We start from the raw sequence: 22135 nt of genomic DNA, 5'->3' as shown, positions 1-22135 counted from the left end.
GTACTGATTTTTTTTTTCTTTTAAAAATCCTGGCAGATTGTTTGGGATGAAAAGAAGAACCAGTGGGTGAATTTGAACGAACCAGAGGAGGAGGTAAGCAGTATCCTTAGGTCCCTGTTTGAGGGGAAGGCTGCCTGCTTTATTTCTTGTCACCTGGGCAAGGCCTCTCTTTGGAGAGTCCTCAGTGGTCTCCATCGTGTTAAAGGCATTGCTGAGATGTTTCTCCCTCTGCAGAAGAAGGCTCCACCCCCACCGCCAACATCGTTCCCCAGGGTTCCCCAGGTGGCTCCCACTGGGCCTGCAGGACCACCCACAGCCTCCGTGAATGTGTTTTCTAGAAAAGCAGGTAATAGCTACAGCAGAAATCAGAGATGTTTGTGTAGAACACTGTCCTGTAGCATCCAGAGCTCAGTCAGCTGTCATGATGCTCACACTGTCTTTGCTAGGGAGTGTGTGTTTCCACCCTTGAGAGAAAAGCCCAATTACCCAGTACATGGTGGGATGTAACTAGATGGCCTGCAGATCCAAGTTGTCTGTTAGTAAATGTGCAGCCTGTGTGCCTGGGTAGGATGGAAATGAAGCCCAATAGTCAATTCTACTGTGGAGCCTCATTAGTTCTTCTGATTCAGTGGGAACCAAGTTTGTTGGATGGTGGAGGCTGCTTAGTGCTCAACTGAATGTGACTCTCCCTCTCATTGGTAGGGGGGTCCAGAGCTCGCTATGTGGATGTTCTGAACCCCAGTGGAACACAGCGGAGTGAACCAGCTCTTGCTCCTGCAGATTTCTTTGCTCCTCTTGCCCCACTGCCAATCCCTTCAAACTTATTTGTACCAAACCCAGGTAGGCAGCCCATGTGTTTGCCCTGCTCTTGATCAGTTTCCATCTGTGAGCCTGTGGCCAAGGTGCAAAGGACCAAAGGCTTGCATCTACTTCTTTGGCAATTGGACTTCCTCCCTGGTTGAACCCTTACATATTACTGTTATACAGAATGTCCCAGAGATTGGGCTGGGGTGATGACTTCATGTCTCCTCATTCTTAGATGCAGAAGAGCCACAGTCTGCAGATGGGACTGGCTGTAGGGGACAGGCACCAGCTGGGACTCAGTCTAAGGCAGAGCCCACCCTGGAACCCAAGGTATATACAATACTATGGGAAGAAGGTGAGGGGCTCCCTGTATCCTTTAGGATTCCTTTGCCCTCTGCATATCAGTGTTGGGTGATGACTCTGGTTGCACTGTCTATATTTGTTTGGTAGAGACATTAGCAGGTGAATGCAAGGTCTGAGGAGGGCACTCAAAGTTCAGTTCGGAAAGAGGAAAAACTCTAAAGGTGGGGTGATGGTTATTTTAACAGTATAGTTCATTAATGTTTCTTGCTTTGAAGTGGTATGGGTGGTAATTCTATGTTAAACATATTTTACCAAAGTGTTTCTCTGTGTCGCCTTGGCTGCCTTGGAACTCACTTTGTAGATCAGGCTGGCCTCGAACTCAGAAATTCACCTGCCCCTGCCTCCCAAGTGCTGGGATTAAAGGCTTGTGCCACCACCGCCCAGCCACCAAAGTTTTTAAAATTAGAAAAAAGTTACAAAGAATTAAGTAGCAGTACAAAAAGTAAAGAAGGGTAAAAAGAATAGATGAATCCCCGTGTTTCTAGGAAAGCCTGGCCTGGCTCCATGCTCCTCGCTGTCCTCCATAGAGTTGAGGGACAATCATGTGGGGTGCACACAGGCTTGTGGGCTGTGCCTAGCATGATTTGATAGCTGTTGCATCAAGAGCCACTCCAGGCAGGACAGCGGGGTCCTGGAGAAAACCCCTTGTGTGTGACCTCTCAGAGGTACCAGGGCATAGCAGAATAGTCTTTAGGCTGTGCTACAGGAGCAGGCAGTTTTCTTCTCCCTAGGTGTAAAAGCTGAGACTCTTTAGGAGTGGAGAGGTACCACTTTTTACATTGCATATTGCCTCATAGGTGGTAAGTTCTACAGAATCAGTCCCTGGACCTGAACTCTTACCCTCCAAACCAGATGGCGCCCAGGGAGGAGAGGTAGGGAACACCGCTGGTGTGTGTGTGTGTGTGTGTGTGTGTGTGTGTTGCCTGTGAATTTGTGTATTATGTGTGTGCAGGAGAGGAGGTGAGGGCATGCATGTGCATGGGTGTGTGCATGTCGCATGTCTATGTGGGTGTATGTGGGTGTGGTAGCGTACTATGGCCTGGAATGGAGGCTCAGCCAGCTCAGTGCACTTCCCTGTGGTGACTCTTTAGAAGTGTGTGCAAGTGAGTAGGAGAAGGAAGTGCAGGATAGCAACACTTTTGTGTTTGATGCAGTAACACTTTAACTTGCATGATCACTTTTGCTCAGAGCTCTGAGTCAGGTGTGGGGCTGGCTTTCTAGCCAGGTCTCCCTCACAGTATCCTAAGCAATTTCAGAACTTTGAGGTGTCACAAAGTATGAACTAAGAGCTAGACAGATTTTTTCCTTTCTCCCAGTGTAATGATGGTTTTCTTAACCAAAACGGTGGGAGACATTTGAAGCTACCTCTGGCTGCCTTCATTAGAGTGACATTGATTCTGATGTCATCATAAAGCTTTTGAAACCAGCTGGCAGCTTGGAGCCATGGCGCACGCTGACCTTCACATCTGTGTCTGTGTGTGTTCTTGCTGTTCATAGCTCTCGCGCTGTAGCTCTCTGAGCTCGCTCTCACAGGAAGTGAGCCGGCATTTCCATCAGGTACCTGTGGCTGCTGGCTCCCTCCACGGGGCTGGCTGTGGAGCTCCCATGTGTCCCTTAGAGAGTCTGTCATCCTCTTTGCTTTGTCACTAACCCCTTGTCTTAACCAAGCATCATGTGGGCAAAGGTGCAGTTTTCCTTTATTAAGTGGCCTGGGTCTAGATGTGCTGGTGGTGGACTCGCTTCACAGGGTTCAGAATACTCAGGTGAGCTTCCTAACTTTGCTCCTTGTGAAGTGGCCTGAGCCCCACCCTACCATGCTGTCAACATCTCCTGGGTTAGGACACTACTTGGGAAGAAAGATTTCTTCTTACTCCTGAGACTTGAGGAAGTCTGTTTGTGGCCAGTAGGAATGTGGACATGGTAGCCATCATGTAACCAAGGAGACAAGGGATGCTTTTCTTCTGTTTTAGAGCCAGGCTGTGTCAATAGCTCTCAGTGGAAAGTCTCAGGGGGCATTTCTGACTGCCCATGGCTCTAGAGCAGGCACACTGTCCAGGCCTCCTAACTGCTTGACCAGCACTAATGAAATCTCAGTGTCCTGCACTCATTGTCTGCATGTTGTTCAAATTATTTTACTGCATGGTGCTTTGACTTTGGCTGTTCCATGACCCACCAAGTGTTACCAGAGCGCCCTCTCCTCTCTCTCTCTCTCTCTCTCTCTCTCTCTCTCTCTCTCTCTCTGGCCCGTTTGGAGCTTTAATGGTCCTTCCTGAGGTATGGCTTGTGTCTGCTGTTGGGACAGCAACTACTGTGTAACACTGGCTTACTGAGGTCCTTCTCTGTGCTCCCCAGGCTCCTGGAGACCACTATCCTGCAGGGCTCCCTCCTGGTGGGTCTGTGCCCTTCTACAACCCTGCTCAGCTGGTGCAGGTGAGTGACCCCTGCTCAGTTCCTCACAGCCCCAGCTTGCCGCCTCAAGGAGGCTCCTTTGTTCCCTGCCTGTTCTTTTGGGAGTTTTTGTTTTGTTACATTTTTTTTTTTAAGACAGGGTTTCTTTGTGTAGGCCTCGCTGTCCTAGAACTCACTTTGTAGGTCTCCTACTTGATTAATCTGCATCCTCTGTCTCGTGTCCTCTCACTGCAGCTAAGGGCTCTTCAGGTTCAGGGCTTTTCTTTCGTTACTCTCCGAGGCTGAAGGCTGGCTCCGCTGTTGCCAACCTGCCATCCCTGCACTGACAGGATGCATGGCTTTCCCAGGTTAGCCATAGCTCACAGGTCCAAGCTAGTGCTCTCCCTCCCCCCCTCCTCCTCTTCTCCCTAAGAGCAGCTCTACCAAGGAGACCCCTGGTCTGGGATTTTTTATTGCTTCCTTTCTGATTAATCCCTCTGTCTGAGTGACACCATCTTCAGTAGCTTTGGACCTCAGCACTTGACTCTTGAAGATCCTTTGGGTCTGCCCTAGGTGCTGGGTTGAGAGTTTTCTGGGTACAGTTTTCAGATTGAAAGTGGTAGTGCCATTTTCTGTTGCCCACTGTAAGAGCCCAGGTCTCCCTTCTCTGCCTCTGCAGGCTGGAATAGCATCTTCCTCGAGGGTCTGTACACCCGTCCCCTCAGTCATAGCTCTTGTGTCCCTGCCCAGGAGAGCCTAGAATGTGCTGTATAGCTTCTCTCCCTCACCATCTTTCGGAGAAGTGTAGTCTGCCTTCTGTGTGTGATCTGTGGAGGGGACAAGCTCTAGGCAAGCATCTTTATTTTGGGGGACAAGAGTCTTAAACATGCTAGACAAGGACTCTGCAAACTGAGATGCAGCCCTGGGGCAAGCAGCATGTGTGGGGTTTTTGTTGTGTTTGTTTTTGTTTTTAATCAAAGGACAAGTAAGCAAAGTTTTATTTACATTTTTATTTTATGTGTATGGGTATCTTGCTGCATATATGTCTGTCTACTATTTGCATACCTAGTGCCTATAGAGACCAGAAGAAGGCATCAAATCTCCTGGAACTGGAGTTATAGATGGTTGTGAGTCATCATGTGGGTGCTGGGAATTGAACCCAGGTTATCTGGAGGAGTAGTAATTATTTGTTTGTTTGTTTTTCATATGTGCCATACAAAGTCTATTGAGAAGTAATTCAATAATTCTTTGAAGCCAGGAAGAGCTCAAAATGAGTTACCTGGGCAGATATCTTGACATTCTGAATGTGATGTTCTCAGCCACTCTTAACAGGAACCCTGCCCTCAGCTGTGTCAGACCCGGCCCTGGCCATTCTCTGTTTAGTCCTCTTGAGAGGCCTGGGGCCCTATGCTAGACCCTGTGCAGATGAGGCTGCTGCTATCAACATTTTTGTCCATATTTTCAACTACAAGATCTCATTTTTCTTTTGACCTTGTAGTTAAATAGTTCTGACAGATTTCTTGGCTTAGATCCCACAAAGGTCTAGTAAGGGAGAATACCTACAGTGTTCTCTCATAGCATGTCACATCTCATGCTTTCAGGAACAGGAAACCCTAGGCCGCTGACCACCCTTGGACTCAGTGAACCCTTAGCTCTGTGGCACTAGCTCAGTTCTTTTTACTTAGAATTTGCAGAACAAAAGCAAATCATGCCTGCAGTGCTGTGGGCTAGGAAATGCTGAGCTGCAGAAACTTGGCACACACAGAAGGTCTTAGACTTGAAGCTAACACAGCGCTTGCCCATTTGTCAGTGACCTGGGGTTTACCCTGGACCCCGCCCTGCTGGACAGCTGGACACATGTAGGTCATTGCTGTTCCTTTGTTCCAGGCCTCTGTCACCTCGGGGAATTCAAGGCCAGGGAGAATTGGCCAAAGAAAATATGCGGCATTGAACTAGGATTGCTGCTGGATTCTTACTTGGAACCCTGAGATGACTAGATATCTGTTCTTCACCAAGAACCAAACTAGCTGCCTCAGGTCTCGTGGATCCCAGACGGACATGGCAGTAACTCAGAGCCGGCCATACTGTGTGTCTCCTTCCTTGCAGCCTATGTATATGAATTATTGAAAAATTGATTTCAAGGTTCCTTTCAGATGCTGGATAGAATGAATCTAATTCAAAGTCTTTTATGTAAAAGAACAATGTCTCTTTTTTAGTCACTTTAGACAAATTAAGGTTTGAGTCACTTGAGAACACCCCTGAAGAGAAGCTAGACAGGGCTTCACAGAGGAGAGCACAGTTTCCTGAGAAGTGGTGCACACCAGCCAGGCCTCCTTAGTGCTGAGAGAAGAGTGGCTGCTTGCTTGCCTGGAGAGGACTGACTGCTGGGATGTCTGGCCCGAGAGGAGCCCCAAGCTGCCCTGTCCTGTGAACCATGGCGGGGACCTGGCAGCTCCTGAAAGGCTCACCAGATGGGCCGCTCACAGGCTGGGGAGGAAGTGGTTACAAGGGCATGTATCTCCAGGAGTTTCCAGCCTCACTCCATTTCTGTGGCCTGATTAGTGCTGGGTGCATTTTCCTGCTCAGAGCTTTTGCTCACGGCCCAGTCTCTGGGGAGAGTCCCAGGGAGCTGATGTTCTGGAGCTGCTGATCTGATTGAGCAGGTCAGAAACTGGCTGCGTGCTGCACCTACTGCCTCCTAGCCCAGGGGGCTGTATGGAGCCCTCTAGCTGACCCAGTGTCACCTGCACTTGCAGACAGCACTGAGAGACTTGGTGGGGTCTTGGAGTGGCTGTCCTAGCACATACTCTGGAACTTTGCATCTCTACCCCAAAGCCCACCGGGGACCTTCAGCAGCTACTCTCTGACTCGTCCACATCACTTCAAGGAGCTGCCGCCCACCTGCCCGCCTGCCGGCCCGCAGGCCCGCCACATTCAGACTCAGCTTTAAGGCTTCACTGACTTCCTAAACCTAAAAGAGGAGGGAAAAGAGATTTAAAATATTTATAAAAATCAGCAGGTAGAAAACATAAATGGTTTGATTGGTATTAAATCTAGAAATTGTAGAACATGGAATTAGTACAGCTCTTCCTGGTTTTCTGGTTCCCTGCATCATCGAGGAAAGACTCACAGAATGGCTTCCAGAACGTTCCATAGATGAGTGTGCTTGGACCCTCCTGTTCCTGTCATTAAGAAAGGCCTGCCCCTATGGGTCAGTAGCAACTTGTGTCCTTGCTGGGACCAGGCAGGACCCTTGCCTTTGGTGCAACCCTGCCCAGGCTCTGTGTTGACTGCCAACCAACCACTTTTGATTCAAGAAGCTTCTTCCCTGGGAGCTGCTATTTTTCCAAAATTCACATTGTTAAATAAAATATTTTGGGCTCTCAAGTAACTTCATTTATGGCTTTCTTTGTGTTTTGAGGGGCAGGCCAGCGAGATCTGTAGTGTTGGTGGGGCGCTGGGCAACCATTGGGTGTGACTGCCTGTGTCTGGGTATGGCCTCTGCTCGGCAGGGCGGGAGCTCGTGTGGGGGCGTGGCTTCCAGGCACGGGGCTGTGGTCCTCCGGCCGCTAGGAGGCGCTGTGGCGGCGGTATGGTCTTGGGCCGGGCGGTTCTCAGGATGACCACAGAGCGGGACCTGGGCCAGGGTGACCACTAGACTGAGCTGGGGCGAACCCTGGGCGGGGGCCAGGGCACGGGGCCGCAGTCGTTGTTCCGGCCGCCACCGTGACTGGGCTAGGCCCGCCTCCGCCAGCGCCGGGCCCGGCTGGATCAGACCTCGGGCATCCGGCGGCGGGTCTGCGACCGAACGGAGGGCGCAGGTGAGCCTAGGACGCTGAGCGCGCTGCCCTACTCTGCCACGGTGGGGTGGAGGGCTGGCCGGGGGTGCTGGACAGACTTCTGCAGCTCCGCGAAGTGCAGCCCCGGCCCCCTGGTGCCTGTTCTTACGAGGTCGCTTTTAAGACGAGCGAGCTGGCTTCGAGGAGCTAAGAGATTTTTCTGGGTTTCCTCAGGCATCAGTGAGAACTCAAGTCTCCAGCCATGCACCTACAGGCCCTGCTCCAAAAGGACCGCCCCATGCCACAAAGAGAGCCACCCGAGTTTTCATGGCATCCAGCTGGCGAACTCTGACGTGCATCCTTGACAACAAGAGTTGCTTGTTAACCTCCCAGAAAGGATCCCTTTCCTTAGGAGGGCCAGGCTGAGTGGGTCAGGGCTGGCCAGGTCCGGACTATGCCGTCCAAGTCAGCTTGCCTGCGTCACACGGAGGCACCTGGGCAGCTGGAAGGCAGAATGCTCCAGGGACAGCTTCCGAATACGGAAAAGAAGCTCATCCCAACGCCAGGCTCCTCAGCAGCCACTGACTGTCAAGGTTCAGAGACAAACCCCATGTCTCCTTTCAGCATTCCAGCAAAACCAAGCAACCAGAACCCACAAGCTAAGGCAAACCTCACCACCCCACAGCCACCCATTAGACCCAAGTTGGAGCGAACCCTGTCCCTGGATGACAAAGGCTGGAGAAGGAGGCGTTTCCGGGGTAGTCAGGAGGATCTGGCTGTCCAGAATGGGGCCAGTCCCTGCAGGGGCTCCCTGCAGGACTCAGTAGCCCAGTCCCCTGCCTGTAGCCGTCCCCTGCCCTGCCTTAGCACATCCTTGCAGGAGATACCTAAGCCCCGAAGGGCCACAGGCAGTGAGGGAGGGAGCCCGTCCTTGTGGAGTGACTGTCTTTCTGGAATGATCAGCACCTCCTTGGACCTCCTGCACAGAGAGGCTGCCTCAGGTGGGCCCCCCTCCAGGTTGGCAAGTTTGAATGCCTCACACACACCACCAGCTATGGACCTCAACATAGCCTCCAGTTCCCTGAGAACAGCAAACAAGGTTGACCCTGAGCACGAGGACTACAAGCTCCGAATGCAGACCAGACTGGTCAGGGCTCACAGCAACCTGGGCCCCAGCAGACCCCGGAGCCCCCTGGCTGGTGACAGCCACTCCATTCACTCAGCCAGATCTTCTTTCAGCCTTCTGGCCCCCATCCGCACCAAGGACATCAGGAGCAGGTAGGGCCTTCAGGAGGGAGGGTCAGGGAGGGAGGGGCTGTCATCCAGAGGCCCCATCTAATCAGGCCCTTGCAAACTGAGCCAGGCGTGGTGGCTCTTGCTTGTAATCCCGGATCTTAAAAGGCTGGAGGTTAGTTAGATCATCACAAGTTCAAGGCCAGCCTGGGCTACAGTGAGCCACCATCTACATAAATATATAAACAGAAGAGGACAAGCCACCCAAAGGCTATGTGAATGGATTCAAATAGAGAATGCCTAAGACTTAGAAATGGAAAATAAAGCAGATCCCCTGTCCTCTCTTAGAAATCATGCCTTCCTCCTCTGTCTGTATCCTTCCAGAACCTTTTCTTTGGGGCTCAGTGTCATCCACAGACACTATGAACACATAAAAGTTGCTTGTCTACCTCATTCTTTACGTAGGCAGATGAGAGCACGCCCATCACGCCCTTGCTGTACCTGTATTTTGTATTTCCATGCGTGCTGTCAGGCAGCTCTCTCAGTGAGTCTCTGAACTGGCCCCTTTGTTTCTCTGTGTGAAGAGTCACAGGTTTCTTTAGTTGTACTTTTTTTTTAAACCACTGCCCATGAGGGGCACTCAGGGGCTTCTAGTGATACCCGAAGGAGGGCTGGATGCTGTCCCATCACACCATTTAGACACCAGTTAACCCACTCAACCAGTGACACCCAGGGGCCACTTACAGGGCCAAGGAGCAGGCTTGACTAGCTTATCCTGTGCCCTTGGGAGAGCTTCCACACTGTCTAGAGCCACAGGATCCCAGTGTCCGAGATGGGCACTTGCTGATGTCCACTGAGACTGTCACCTGACACACACACCCCCGAGACTGTACAGAACCTCTCTGACTCCAGTAATTAACTTGTATGGACTGATACTGAGGAGAGCCCAGGAGCCATCACAAGACGGACCTTTCTTGTATGTCTTCCCCTTGCTGGCTCCCCTCTCTTGGGGCCACATCTACCATGGGGGACACAGGACCAGAGCATGGCCTCTATAGATCTGGAGCCTCCTTTCCCAAGCTGATCCCCTTCTGGGATTTTGGTCTTGGCCTGTAAGGTGTATCCTACCTAAAGCTTTCCCACAACCATGTTGCTGGACATGCGGTGGGTGGGACAGTGTGAGTGGGGAGGGCTCCCGTGTTATTTCCAGGAGCCACCTAAACAGGTGCTAGAAGGTTTCGTATAAGAGACCTACAGTGACATGAGGATGCCTTGATCTAGGCCAAAGGAACCTTCCTTTCTTCTGAGAATGATGGAGTCTCTTGCAGTCTAGTTTCTGCCTGTATCCCCAGGTGGTCATTTCTAAGTTTTCCAGTCAGTGACTCCAGGCCTGCTAACTGAAATGCTCTCTTCTGGAGATGCTGGGGTGCTTATATCTGCACAGACCGCTTCCAAAGAGAGCCACATATTGAGAGGCCTCAGGTGGACACATCTGCGTGGGACCACTATTCAGTTCCCTTTAGTTGCTGGAGTGGCCTGCTTCCGGTACCCTCCCTGTACACAGCCCTCTGCTACAGCTCCTCACTAAGCCTGGCTCCTCCACAGCGTGCCCTGGTGTCCTAGCACCTCAGGTCATTAGCAATCCTTTTAAATATTTGAAATATTTAAATATTCTTATTTTTAAATTAGGTGTGTGTGTTTTGTGTGTGTGTCTGCAGAAATCAGAGGTGTTGGATTCCCTGGAGCTGGAGGTATAGGTAATTGTAAGCTGCCCAATAGTACTGGACATCATACTAAGATCTTCTAGAAAAGCAGCAAGCTTTTGTTTTTGTTTTGTTTTGTTTTTGAGACGTTTCTTTGTCAGCTCAGTAAACCAGGCTCAGAGACTCACCTGCCTCTCCCTAGTCCTGGGACTGAAGGTGTGGCTGCCACTGCCTGAAGCAAGCACTCTTACCTTCTCTGCCTGTTCTCCAGTCCCAAGGGTTTGTTTTGTTTTGTTTTCACTTTACATCCAGATTGATACTCCCCTCCCACCCTCCCACCCTCCCAGTCTCCCCTCCCACAGTCCCTTCCCCCACTCTCCCTACCCTTCTCCTCTGAAAGGGTGGAGGCCCCTCTGGGTCTCCCCCAACCCTAACATATCCAGTCTCTGCAGGGCTAGCGTCCTCTCCACTGAGGCCAGACAAGGCAGCCCAGCTAGAAGAACCCATCTCACATAAAGGCAACAGCTTTTGGGATAGCCCCCACTCCAGTTGTACAGGACCCACATGAAGGCTGACTGTGCGTCTTCGACATCTGTGCAGAGGGCCTAGGTGCAGCCTGTGCATGGTCTTTGGTTGATGGTTCGGTCTCTGAGAGCCTGGAGGTTCAGGTTCGTTCATCCTGTTGGTCTTCCTGTGGAGTCTCTGTCCCCTTCGGGGCCTCAATCCTTCCTCATGGGGGTCTTTTTAAAGCATAGTTTCCACTACATTCAAAGCATTGTTTTGTGCAATCCATAGGATGTGAAAATAAGTCTGAGTGCCTTGCATGGGCCACAGGGACATGATGAAGGGAGGAGGGCTTCCTCCAGTTGTGCCTCACACCTCACAACTGCAGCTTCTTCTAGATCAGCGGTCGGCATGGTGTGGCTCTCAGCTCTTCCGGTCTTAGCCTGTGGCCCCTCATCCGGGAGAGTGCCTGGTACTAGTGTGGCAGAGAGGACAGCGGGGTTGGCAACACAGCACTGTGGGACACAGATTGGATTTGTACAAGCCATGAAATAGTGTTATTGTTTTCTTTTTCAACAATTTGAAAAGCATGAAAACTATTTGCTTATCTCATGAGCATTGATGGTTTTCCCTGCATGTGTGTCTGAGAGTATTGGATCCTTTGGAGCTAGAGTTATAGTTATGAGATGCCATGTGTGGGTGCTGGAATTGAACCCAGGACCTCTGGAAGAGCATCTAGTGCTTTTAACTGCTAAGTCAGCAGCTCTCCAACTCTGTGAAAACTCTTCCTAGTGGCTGGATCAGGCCTAGGTGAGTCTGCCACTGCTGTTTCAGAAGAGGCACTGGCTTCCTTCCAGGGCATCTTGTTCCCAGAGGTTACAGTAGTTCACCTACTACTTAAGAAAAAAGCTTGCATTATTTATGTGTGTATGCATGCACGTGTGCGCACATGCTCATGGGATTGCATAGTGAACACGAGCACATATAAATCAGGACAGTGTGGGAGTTGGCCCTTTTGTACATGTGGGAAATCACACATACACCATCAGGTGGATGGCTGAATCACCTCACCAGCCAAACCCTCCATTTTTTTTTTCTTTCTTGTGACAAGGTCTCACTATGTAGCCTCGGCTAGCCTATAACTTGCTGTGTAGACTAGGCTGGGCTGGAACTCAGAGATATCTGCTTCCTGGGATTAAAGGCTTCTATGCCACTTTTCCTCAGAAGATCTGGAGTGTCCTGCCCTGAGTGGGTTGAGAAGAAGCTGTGCTCCCTGAGGCTGGGCACAGGAACGAGCTTTTACCCTGCTGCTGTCCAGTCATGTTGTGTGACTCCCTAGTTTGGAGGAAACAGAGACAGCTTACAAGGAAGGGTGCGGGGCTTTGGGCTGCCAACCGAAGGGCTAGTCTGTCTGCCCTGTGCTCAGTGGTTCCTTCCTAAATTATATGACTGATGACTTTGCTCCTACCAGGTCAGTGTGTGGACCCAGCTAACATGTTAGTGACTCTCACTCACCGGCTTGGAGGGGAGGTCATGAAGGTTCCTCCCTAAGGCAGCCAGGCTACCTCCTGAAGGCTTATAGAGCTGCACCCTTAGGACGTTCTGCCCCATGGGGTTCAGGAACATGGGTTCTGGCACCAATTGCCTATTGTTTTTAAAGACTTGATTAGAATTTGAAACTCAGAGGAACATGGTTTTGTTCATGCATTCTTAACAGATTTGGCCAAAAACAGTAAGAAAGGTTAGGGTAAGCATTGTGGAGCTACCAAGAGACAGAACAGAAGATCTTTGGTTAAAGGTTGAAGATCAGCCTGGACACAAAAAGACCTTGTCTCAAAAAAACAAAAAGAAGACGAGGAAGAGAAGAAAAAGAAAGAAGAAAGAGAAAGAAAGGAAGGGGAAGGAAAGGAAAGAAAGGAGAGAAGACGGAGGACGTAGCTCAGAGGTAGAGGGCTTGGCGGAGCATATATGAAGCCTTGGGTTCTACCTCTAGCATCACCGAAAATAGGAGTCAGAGGTGGCTACAGAAATGGCTCAGCAGTTGAGAGCCCTGGCTGTCCTGGCTGTTCTTGCAGAGGTCTGGGTTTGGTTCCTAGCAACCACATGCTGGCTCATGATCTAGTTCTAGGGGGTCAGGCAAAACACTTACATAAATAAAATAAGTCGGTTTTTTGTTTGTTTGGATGGTTTTTGTTTTGTTTTTAATTAGGCCAGAGACGTGAAAAGCCCTCAGGGTTCCTCTCAGCTGGTGTTGGGGTGATGCTGTGTTCTTGAGCCCTAGGAAAGGGCAGTAACATAGTAAGTGGGAGCAAAGTGAACCCCAGCACAGGCACCAGCGAGCTTCCTTTGGAGGTGCCACAGGGCAGCTTCAGTGTGTCCCAGACCCTGCCTTGCACTGTGGCAGTCTCTTCAGGTAGAACTGGTTGGTGGGTGGGCGTGAGGACGAGAGGGAAATTACCTTGGGAGAAACGGGAGGGGGCCTGGGATTCTGGGAGATAGAAATGCAGGAGAAGGGGAACCCAACGGAGAGTTTGGGCCTCCTTTAGTCAGATGCAGCCTCCAGGGCATGTGGGCAGGGAGCACTCAGAGGCTTCAGCCCAAGCAGCGGGGGCAGGGCAGTGAGGCAAGCAGAGTGCAGAGGAGAGGACAGCTAGGATCCAGGGGATCCAGGACTGTGGGGATCCAGGACGGGAGCATTTGGAGGAGTGGCTCCCAGGGTGACTGCGGCCTGAGTGCACATGCACCAAGCTCACAGGGACTTTGTTTTGTTTTGTTTTGCTTTTTTGTTTTATTTTTCTGAGACAGGGTTTCTCTGTGTAGTCGTGGCTGTCCTGGAACTCACTCTGTAGACCAGGCTGGCCTTGAACTCAGAAATCTGCCTGCCTCTGCCTCCCAAGTGCTGGGATTACAGGCATGCACTACCACTGCCCGGCTTCACAGGGACTTTAAATGTCTTTCTTTAGATTCATTTTATGCATTTGTGTGCTCACTCGCACCCTCTCTGGACTCCACAGGCACCAGGCACATTCAGGCAGAGCTCTCTTACACATACAATAAAAATAAAATATATCTCCTGGAACTGGAGTTAAGGGTGTTTGGGACACCATGTGGGACACTAGTAACCAAACTTGGGTCCTGGAAGAGTAGCTAGTGATTTCAACTGAGCCGTCTCTCCAGCTCCAGGACTTCCATTTCGTTTCTTTTTTTTCTGTGTGTGTGTGTGTGTGTGTGTGTTTCAAGACAGGGTTTCTCTGTGTAGCCCTCGCTGTCCTGGAACTCTTTGTAGACCAGGCAGGCTGGCCTCAAACTCAGAAATCTGCCTGCCTTTGCCTCCCAATTGCTGGGACTAAAGGCATGCACCACTGCCCGGCTTTTTTTTTTTTTTTTAATTTAAAGATTTAGTTATTATTATATGTAAGTACACTGCCGCTGTCTTCAGACACTCCAGAAGAGGGCATCAGATCTTATTACAGATGGTTGTGAGGCACCATGTGGTTGCTGGGATTTGAACTCAGGACCTTCAGAAGAACAGTCAGTGCTCTTAACTGCTGAGCCATCTCACCAGCCCCAGGACTTCCATTTCTTAAATGCTGGAGAATAATGAAAACAAATCTAGTATTTCTCAGTGTATGAAAAATTATGTAAGATTTTGATTTCTTGATGATTTATTTATATTTCACATGTATTGGGGTTTTGCCTGCATTCGTGTCTGTGTGAGTAGTCTGTCAAACCACTTGGAATTATAGACAGTTATGAACTGTCACATGGGTGCTGGGAATTAAACCCAGGTCCTCTGGAAGAGTAGCCTGTACTTTTAATTGCTGAGCCATGTCTCCAGCCCTGAGGTTCAGATCCCATCACCCTTGTAAACACAGCTTTCTGGGCACACAACCATACCTATCATTTCTCTCTGGAACTTTTCATGTTTCTGTACTCTCTCTCTCTCTCTCTCTCTCTCTCCATTTTATATATATATATAAAATGTCTGTATATGTTCAATATCTCTGTATAGGCTGGTTGGGCAGCCCCTATAGTGTGTGGTGCACACATATGCCCTGGGTAGGTCAGAGATTCATCACACTATTAGGACTGTATTTCAGCTTGACAGATGTAGCTTCATTCCATTGAGACCTGGAGACAGACTTAATACAGGAGGAGATGGGGGTCATCTGTGTTGGTGTGAAGGTGGTACTGCACGCTGGCTAAGGAAATCCCAACCCTAGGGGCAACACTAATGGCTTATAGGCCCTGTGGCTTATAGGACTGATACCTTAGGAGAGGGTGACCCCAAAGGTGCCTGTCCCGACCTGGGTCACTGTGGCCTCACTGAAGCTGGCTGCTCACTTGCCTTTTTTTTTTTTTTTTTTTTTTTTTTTTTTTTTTTTTGTAGGAGCTATCTGGAGGGAAGTCTTCTGGCCAGTGGGGCCCTGCTAGGAGCAGACGAGCTGGCCAGGTACTTCCCAGACCGAAGCGTGGCTCTGTTCGTCGCTACCTGGAACATGCAGGGCCAGAAGGTGAGGGGTCACGGTGAGGTGACACAGGAGTCCTGCCCCAGGAGGCCCCAGCACAGTTCACTGGTCACAGCATAGTCATAAAGATAGGCAAGTCTCTATGAGTCTTCGTGAGGGATCAGGGTTGGGCCCGCACCTGGGAGGATGGTCATACCTCCCAGGCAGCGCAGTCACAAAGCACCTGGTAAGAAGGGGCGCCGGGCACGCCGGGCACGCCAGGCACGCCGGGCTGGGAAGTGGCCAGTGAACAGTTGTGCTCAAAGAGGGACTCTGAAGTATCTGAAATGTCAAGGCTACATGACATTTGTGTACACAGCTGTGCACACTTCTCTTTGAAGAGACACTATTCCTGGGACAACTCCCAGGTGACTGTGTGGCCTTGCTCTTGGACCTCTGCCCTTGACCTGCAGGATCCCAGTGGTCTTGACTGTTTTGTGGTCTTCACTGCAGGAGCTCCCAGCAAACCTGGATGAGTTTCTGCTCCCCGTTGAGGCTGACTACACTCAGGACCTGTATGTCATTGGAGTTCAGGAGGGCTGCTCTGACAGGTGAGGTTCTACTCAGCCTCCGTGTCCTGTATGGACAGAGCACTCGAGAGGGACTGAGGCCCTCGTGGAACTGAAGCAGGGTGGGCCAGATGAGGGACCTCCACACCTCACTAAAATGAGTATCAAAGTCAGTAGTGTTTCAGGTTTTGTCAACACTTGTCCAAGGGAGCAGAGGCAGCCAAGAGGCTCTGGGCTGCCTCTGTTCTGGTTACATATCCTGTGGCACCAACTGATTTCCCTGGAAAGTGGTTCCACAGCTATGTGCTCCTCACTGTAGTTTATGGGGCTTCCTGGCCTGTGTGAGGATAGCAGCAGACCATGTATGCTCTGGGGAAGGGAGCTTGTCAGAGATGGGACCCACTTCTGCCAGCCCATAGCTCTCTGATAATTCGCATAGTCAGGTGGGATTAGAGATCTGCATATGCCCTCAGATTGAGATCTTGGGCCTGAAGCCAACCCGAAGGGTCTCATGGTGCATGACGATGCCATTAGATTAGCCTGGTCATTCTTTTTTGTTTGTTTGTTTTTTGGTTTTTTGGATTTGGTTTTTTCAAGACAGAGTTTCTCTGTATATCCCTGGCTGTCCTGGAACTCACTCTTTAGACCAGGCTGGCCTTGAACTCAGAAATCTTCCTACCTTTGCCTCCCAGAGTGCTGGGATTACAGGCGTGCGCCACCACTGCCTGGCTAGCCTGGTCATTCTCAGTACAAGATGAGGCACAGTTATGGGGTCCCCTAGAAATGGCCCACGCCTTTAATCCCAGTACTTGGGAGGCAGAGGCAGGCGGATTTCTGAGTTCAAGGCCAACCTTGTCTACAGAATGAGTTCCAGGACAGCCAGGGCTATACAGAGAAACCCTGTCTAGAAAAACAAAAAAGAAAAAAGAAAAGAAAAAAAAAAGAAAAAGAAAAAAATGTTTCCAGAGGCTCTCTGGGCAGCCTATGGGCGAGGGTGGAGCTGAAAGGCCCTATCTAACCTGCCTCCTCCCCACAGGCGGGAGTGGGAGACACGCCTGCAGGAGACCCTGGGTCCTCAGTATGTATTGCTGTCATCAGCAGCACATGGGGTCCTGTACATGTCCCTGTTTATCCGTAGGGACCTCATCTGGTTCTGCTCAGGTAGGTGATACCATGGGGCTTCTCCCCACCTCCTCTCTCCATTTCTGTCCCACTCTTTGTATCTGTCTGTCTCTCTCTCATATGTGCCTATACCACAGAGCACATGTGGAGGTTAGAGGACAACCTACAAGAGTCAGTTCTCCTTCCACCATATGGGTTCTAGAATCAACTGTGGTATTGTCTTCAGGCTTAGCATCTTGCTGGCCCTTGCCAGGACTCTAGGTGTCTCCATATACAGGCTTCAATAACACATGGACCCTGTCTACATATGGGTGCCCTCACAGCAACCTGTACCCTCTCGGGCAAATGTGCACTTTGTGCTTGGGATCCCATGTCTGGGAACACACACGTGCACACACACCTAGTGTAGCTGTGCCTGTGCAGGCCCTGAACCGCTGATCCTTGCCTTGCAGAGGTCGAGTACTCCACAGTAACTACGCGCATCGTGTCTCAGATCAAGACCAAGGGGGCCCTGGGCGTCAGCTTCACGTTTTTTGGCACCTCCTTCCTCTTCATCACATCTCACTTTACCTGTAAGTGTTTGCAAGCCAGTCATATAGTCCTGTTCACCTGTGTTTGCAAGCCAGTCATATAGTCCTGTTCACCTGTGTTTGCAAGCCAGTCATATAGTCCTGTGTTATATTCACCTGTGTTTGCAAGCCAGTGTCCTGTAAGTGTTTGCAAGCCAGTCATATATAGTCCTGGCACTGGCTTGTGAGCCTCTGTCCAGGTTCGGAGCCAGTTGCTGTGGGCTAGTAATGGTGGGCTCTGCCTTGATTGCGTCTGATACTCAGAACATTCCCTGTTGTCAACCCCAGTCCTCTGAGACAGAGCCTACAGCAGACAACTGGGTAGTATTTGAGGACAGTCAGGGTATGGGGCAGCTTGTGTCTATTCTGTTTTTGTCCCTTAGCTGGAGATGGGAAGGTAGCAGAGCGGCTGCTGGACTACAGTAGAACCATCCAAGCCCTAGCCCTGCCCCGGAACGTGCCAGACACAAACCCCTACCGCTCTAGTGCAGGTGAGGATTACAGCTGCACAAGATACTCTGGCAACATGACTGTTTCTGTCCCTTGTGCCCTGGCAGCTTAGCAGAAACCACTGGAGGACTTATGAGAATCATGGAGTCCTTGTAACTGAAATAGCCATTGGGTTTGCAGCAGGGCAGATGGGAGCTCAGGTCTAGTGGCTTGTCCCCAAGTCCTCTGTACTGACCCCTTCCTGGCCTGCACTGAACTGTGAGGAGCTAATAGATGACTAGCCTGCTGTGTGTATCAAGGTCATCCTTTGCATCTAGACTGCAGAGAGCTTCCCAAACCTCGGCAGTTGTTGGCCTCTGCCGTTCCTATCACTCGTTTCCTGGGGGGAGCTGCCACCCAGCTGTGATTCTGTGGGAAGGGGACCAAAACAAAGGAGGCCCTGTCACTTGGCCCAGAGCCTGTCCATTTGTCAGCAGATGATAGCAGATGAGGGGAGGCCAGCACCAATGTATTCCCCCACATGTGCCCAGGGGATGTCACTACCCGCTTTGATGAGGTCTTCTGGTTTGGGGACTTCAACTTCCGCCTGAGTGGTGGACGAGTGGCTGTGGAGGCCTTCCTGAAGCAGAAGCCAGAGGTGGATGTGCTAGCACTCCTGCAACATGACCAGCTCACTCGGGAGATGAAGAAAGGTGAGTGGCCTGGGGAGCAGGCCCTCAGGCACGGCCGGCCCTCCCTGAACTTGCCTGTGTTGCAGGGTCCATCTTCAGGGGCTTTGAGGAGGCGGAGATTCACTTTCTCCCGTCCTACAAGTTTGACATTGGGAAGGACACCTACGACAGCACCTGCAAGCAGAGGACGCCCTCCTACACGGTGAGTGTGTGACTCTGGCCTGCCTCGGGACTCCAGTCAAGCAGTGTTGGACACTCAGCACACAGCAGCCAGCCAGGTTAGCCAGTCCTGAGGCCAGTGACTACATGCTCACAGCCTGCACAGTGGAGGATGGTGTTCTGGATGTTGTACGGGTCACAGCTGGATTCACACCCGAGTCCATCTGCCTGGCACCAGATGAGAACAAGTGGGAAACACCTCACTCTCACCTGGCCTTTCCACCAGACCCTGACTCTTTGGTGGCACCTGGGAGACCCTAGAACAGTCATGAGAGCAAGGCAGCTCCTTGTTCTCAGAGGGCTGGAAAGGAATAGATGGCATCCACATAAAGACTTTAAATGCATAACAATCTTGTTCAGTGGGGAGGACTCCCTAACTCAAACAGCTAGGCCAGGGCTGCAGGCTACCCCGCGCTGCACAGTATACGTACAGCAGAATGACGCAGTCTCTGCTTCACCATCTCTTCTGAAGGACCGAGTCCTGTACAAAAGCCGCCACAAGGGTGACATCTGTCCCATGAAGTATTCCTCCTGCCCTGGGATCAAGACTTCAGACCACCGTCCTGTGTATGGCTTGTTCCGGGTGAAAGTGAGGCCAGGACGAGACAAGTAAGCCCCTGCTCACCCCTCAAAGGGGGCTCCTGCCAGTTCTCGGATGACTTTGGGGGATGGTGGCAGGCTTAGGAGAGGACATGCCAACGTTTCACGCAGCCCCCAGGTTATTACGAGTTTGTTTTCACCTGAGCCTGGGTCCTAGCAGTTCCTAGGGTAATTCCCAGGTTACTAGCCTTTGTAAAGGCATGAGAGGTGGCTTGTTCTGTGGCCTGGTTCCCTGGGGTTAAGCAAGCCTCTGGAGCAGCAGGTCCAAGGAGGCATCTGTATCACTTTTTGGCACTTGCATACTCAGGGTTGTGGTTGGAGCTAGGGCAACCTAGATGGGATAAACCCCAACCTCTGGACCTTTTTCTGTGGGGCCCAGCAGGTGTGCAGCTAAGTTGAGGACGGCTCTTATTAAAGGTCTTTCCTTCACAGCATCCCATTAGCTGCTGGCAAGTTTGACCGAGAACTGTACTTGATAGGAATTAAAAGACGGATTTCAAAGGAGATTCAGAGACAAGAAGCACTGAAGAGTCAGAGCTCCAGTGCTGTCTGCACTGTGTCTTGAAGTTTCCAGACCAGGACTGGCCACTGCTGCTGGGGGACCAAGGTCACTGCAAAGAGATGAGCTTGTTCTCCGATGTTCTTGTAATGCTAGGGTTCTAATAAACCATGGCTAGGGGCTCCCCTGCTCTCACCACAGACCCTGTCCCTCAGGATAGCAGTGGGCTATGGCTAGGACAAAACTCATTTATATCCCATTCCCACAGGCACATGGCAGGGACTTGAGTGGGGCATGTGGACACCAAGCAGCAGTTTCACCCTACAGGAGCAATCCTGAGCCCTTGAGCACTGCCATCTCTTCAAACTCCTTTTATTCCTGTTCTCATGCTACAGCCCAGGTTCTAGATCTGTATCCTCCTAATGGCTCCTTTCCTGAAGGAAAGGACCAGGCAACCTCTAGAACCTGCCAGGACTAGAATTCTGGGATATTCCCTACAGACATTGTGACAGGCTTTGAGGTTCTACATCCTGGTCCCAGGTTCCCAACCCCCAGTTGAGTAGGGACCTCTCCTCTCCTCTCTACTGGCCAAGCCCAGCTGTATTAAAAACTCAAGTTTTTAGCAGCTTCAGATCATTTGCTTTTGTGCTGCTAGTCCCAGAAAGGCATTAGAAATTGTGTTGCCTGGTAGCACCTTGCTGGGTTTCACTCCTTGAAAGCAAGCTTAGGACTCACCATTGTTCTCAATCTTCCCACCCCTTCAGACATAGCCTTGAATGTACAGACACCTAGGGGCATCCACTCTAAGTCTTCTAAATTATTTATTTTTCCATATTTATATTTTTAAATAAATAAGGATATATTCAATTGTAAACTCTTTCTGGCCAAAGACTGAACCTTCGAAGAAGCAGTCTGCATGCATCTCGGGCCAGGACACCCTAAGGTTTTAAAAGGGCATAGAAGTCAAAGGCGGCAAATTTGGTCTCAGCTGTCACCTGCTTACTACTCAGTCCCATCCCAGGTCCTTCTGCTAGATGTTGTCCCTGCTCATAGCCAGAAGCAGCAACAGCTGGAAAAAGTGACAACTTGGGACTCCAGCGAACGATTAAGTAAAATAAGCCAACAAATGAGACGAAACTTGACAGCATCAGCTTCAAAAATATGGAAAATCACCTGCTTCAATAAACCACTCAAATGAATGTAGGAAGTGCCAGAATATTGACTCAGTGAACTGCAAATTGTACTGGGAAGACACAACTTTTTTTTCTCTCAGCTAGACTGCCCTGGACCTCATGATCCAACTAAACTACCCTGGCTTGAATAAGGCAGTTCCAGACAGGGCTTCTCTGTAGCCCTGGCTGTCCTGGAACTCTTTGTAGGCTGGCCTCAAACTCTGAGAACCACCTGCTTCTGCCTCCCCAGTGCTGGGATTAAAGGCGTGCACCACCACCCAGCAGTTTAGTGCTTCTTTGTGGACATTCTCTGGTACCTTAGAAAAGACCGAGGTAATCCTGGAACTTCCCAGTCAGGCCTGAGATCAAGACTATAAAGTCTTGGGGGTAGGGGTCAAAGTGCAGCCATAACAATAGTTTACATTTAGATAGCTTTTACATTTAGAGGGCATTTCAGTTGGAAAGTTTAAACTGGTGCAGATGAAGTAGGAAATTAAAGCTGGGATTGTAAATAATTGTGAGATACAACTGGCATGGTGACTCTTACTTGGAAGACCAATAATTGAGGCCAGCCTTATCTCTATATTGAGTTATAGGCCAGTCAGGGCTAAGTAGAATCCTATCTCAAAAAAACAAAGGGGCGGAAGACCATGAAATTCCTTGAGGCTTGCTAAAAACTTAAGCTTTAGAAAAGAGAAGGCCAGGTGTGGGGCACTCGCCCTTACCCCTCGTACCTGGGAGGCAGAGGCAGGAGGGCCTCTGTGCTTTGAGACAAGGATATCTCAGTCTCAAGCTGGTGGAGCTTACTGTGAGATCCTATTGGAAGGGAAGAGTGAGTACAAGGATCTGTGCCTGTGGTCCTAACAGTGGGAAGGTCCTGTGTGCTTTCAGTGCAGCGCTTTGTCTCCTAAAGACTTCTAATCTTTCCCAGCCTTCCTTGCTCCAGAACTGTCTAGTGGCCAGACAGTACCTGCTTTGGCAGGCACTCAGTAAAAACACTTGTTAAATGAAGAACAAGCCACTTGTGTTTGAGACACAAAGG

The 22135-nt window shown here is 50.5% G+C and overlaps 2 protein-coding genes across 5 annotated transcripts in view; both read left to right on the top strand.

The window, feature by feature from the left end:
* The window catches only part of Sec16a (SEC16 homolog A, endoplasmic reticulum export factor), a 36295-nt gene extending 29349 nt beyond the window's left edge, over positions 1 to 6946 (top strand). For 2 of the 4 annotated variants that reach the window (XM_052181902.1, XM_052181905.1), the window contains 8 exons: positions 37 to 93; positions 235 to 346; positions 703 to 840; positions 1040 to 1134; positions 1965 to 2039; positions 2665 to 2724; positions 3520 to 3597; positions 5443 to 6946. In XM_052181902.1, coding sequence (XP_052037862.1) covers positions 37 to 93; positions 235 to 346; positions 703 to 840; positions 1040 to 1134; positions 1965 to 2039; positions 2665 to 2724; positions 3520 to 3597; positions 5443 to 5511 — 684 coding nt within the window. In that variant the 3' untranslated portion in view covers positions 5512 to 6946. The remainder of the gene's footprint in view (positions 1 to 36; positions 94 to 234; positions 347 to 702; positions 841 to 1039; positions 1135 to 1964; positions 2040 to 2664; positions 2725 to 3519; positions 3598 to 5442) is intronic. The other 2 variants (XM_052181903.1, XM_052181904.1) reach the window with 2 other exon arrangements.
* Positions 6947 to 7139: 193 nt separating this feature from the next.
* Positions 7140 to 20119, top strand: Inpp5e (inositol polyphosphate-5-phosphatase E). The gene is made up of 11 exons (XM_052181895.1): positions 7140 to 7376; positions 7569 to 8612; positions 15165 to 15288; positions 15736 to 15833; positions 16828 to 16952; positions 17366 to 17485; positions 17866 to 17973; positions 18463 to 18624; positions 18690 to 18805; positions 19295 to 19431; positions 19855 to 20119. The coding sequence occupies exons 2-11, from the start codon at positions 7789 to 7791 to the stop codon at positions 19985 to 19987; spliced, it is 1947 nt and encodes a 648-aa protein (XP_052037855.1). The 5' UTR covers positions 7140 to 7376; positions 7569 to 7788; the 3' UTR covers positions 19988 to 20119.
* The last annotated feature ends 2016 nt before the right edge of the window (positions 20120 to 22135 follow it).

Source organism: Apodemus sylvaticus, chromosome 5 (assembly GCF_947179515.1).
Source record: "Apodemus sylvaticus chromosome 5, mApoSyl1.1, whole genome shotgun sequence".
Classification (NCBI taxonomy): domain Eukaryota; kingdom Metazoa; phylum Chordata; class Mammalia; order Rodentia; family Muridae; genus Apodemus; species Apodemus sylvaticus.
This window is presented reverse-complemented; position numbering and strand designations above follow the sequence as displayed.

What these genes read in the sequence shown, in the direction of transcription:
- Inpp5e (XM_052181895.1), top strand. Translation starts at nt 7,789, where the DNA reads ATGCCGTCCAAGTCAGCTTGCCTGCGTCACACGGAGGCACCTGGGCAG. An exon ending in CCCCTACCGCTCTAGTGCAG is followed by an intron (nt 17,974 to 18,462) that starts GTGAGGATTACA and finishes ACATGTGCCCAG; the next exon opens with GGGATGTCACTACCCGCTTT. An exon ending in AGAGGACGCCCTCCTACACG is followed by an intron (nt 18,806 to 19,294) that starts GTGAGTGTGTGA and finishes TCTCTTCTGAAG; the next exon opens with GACCGAGTCCTGTACAAAAG.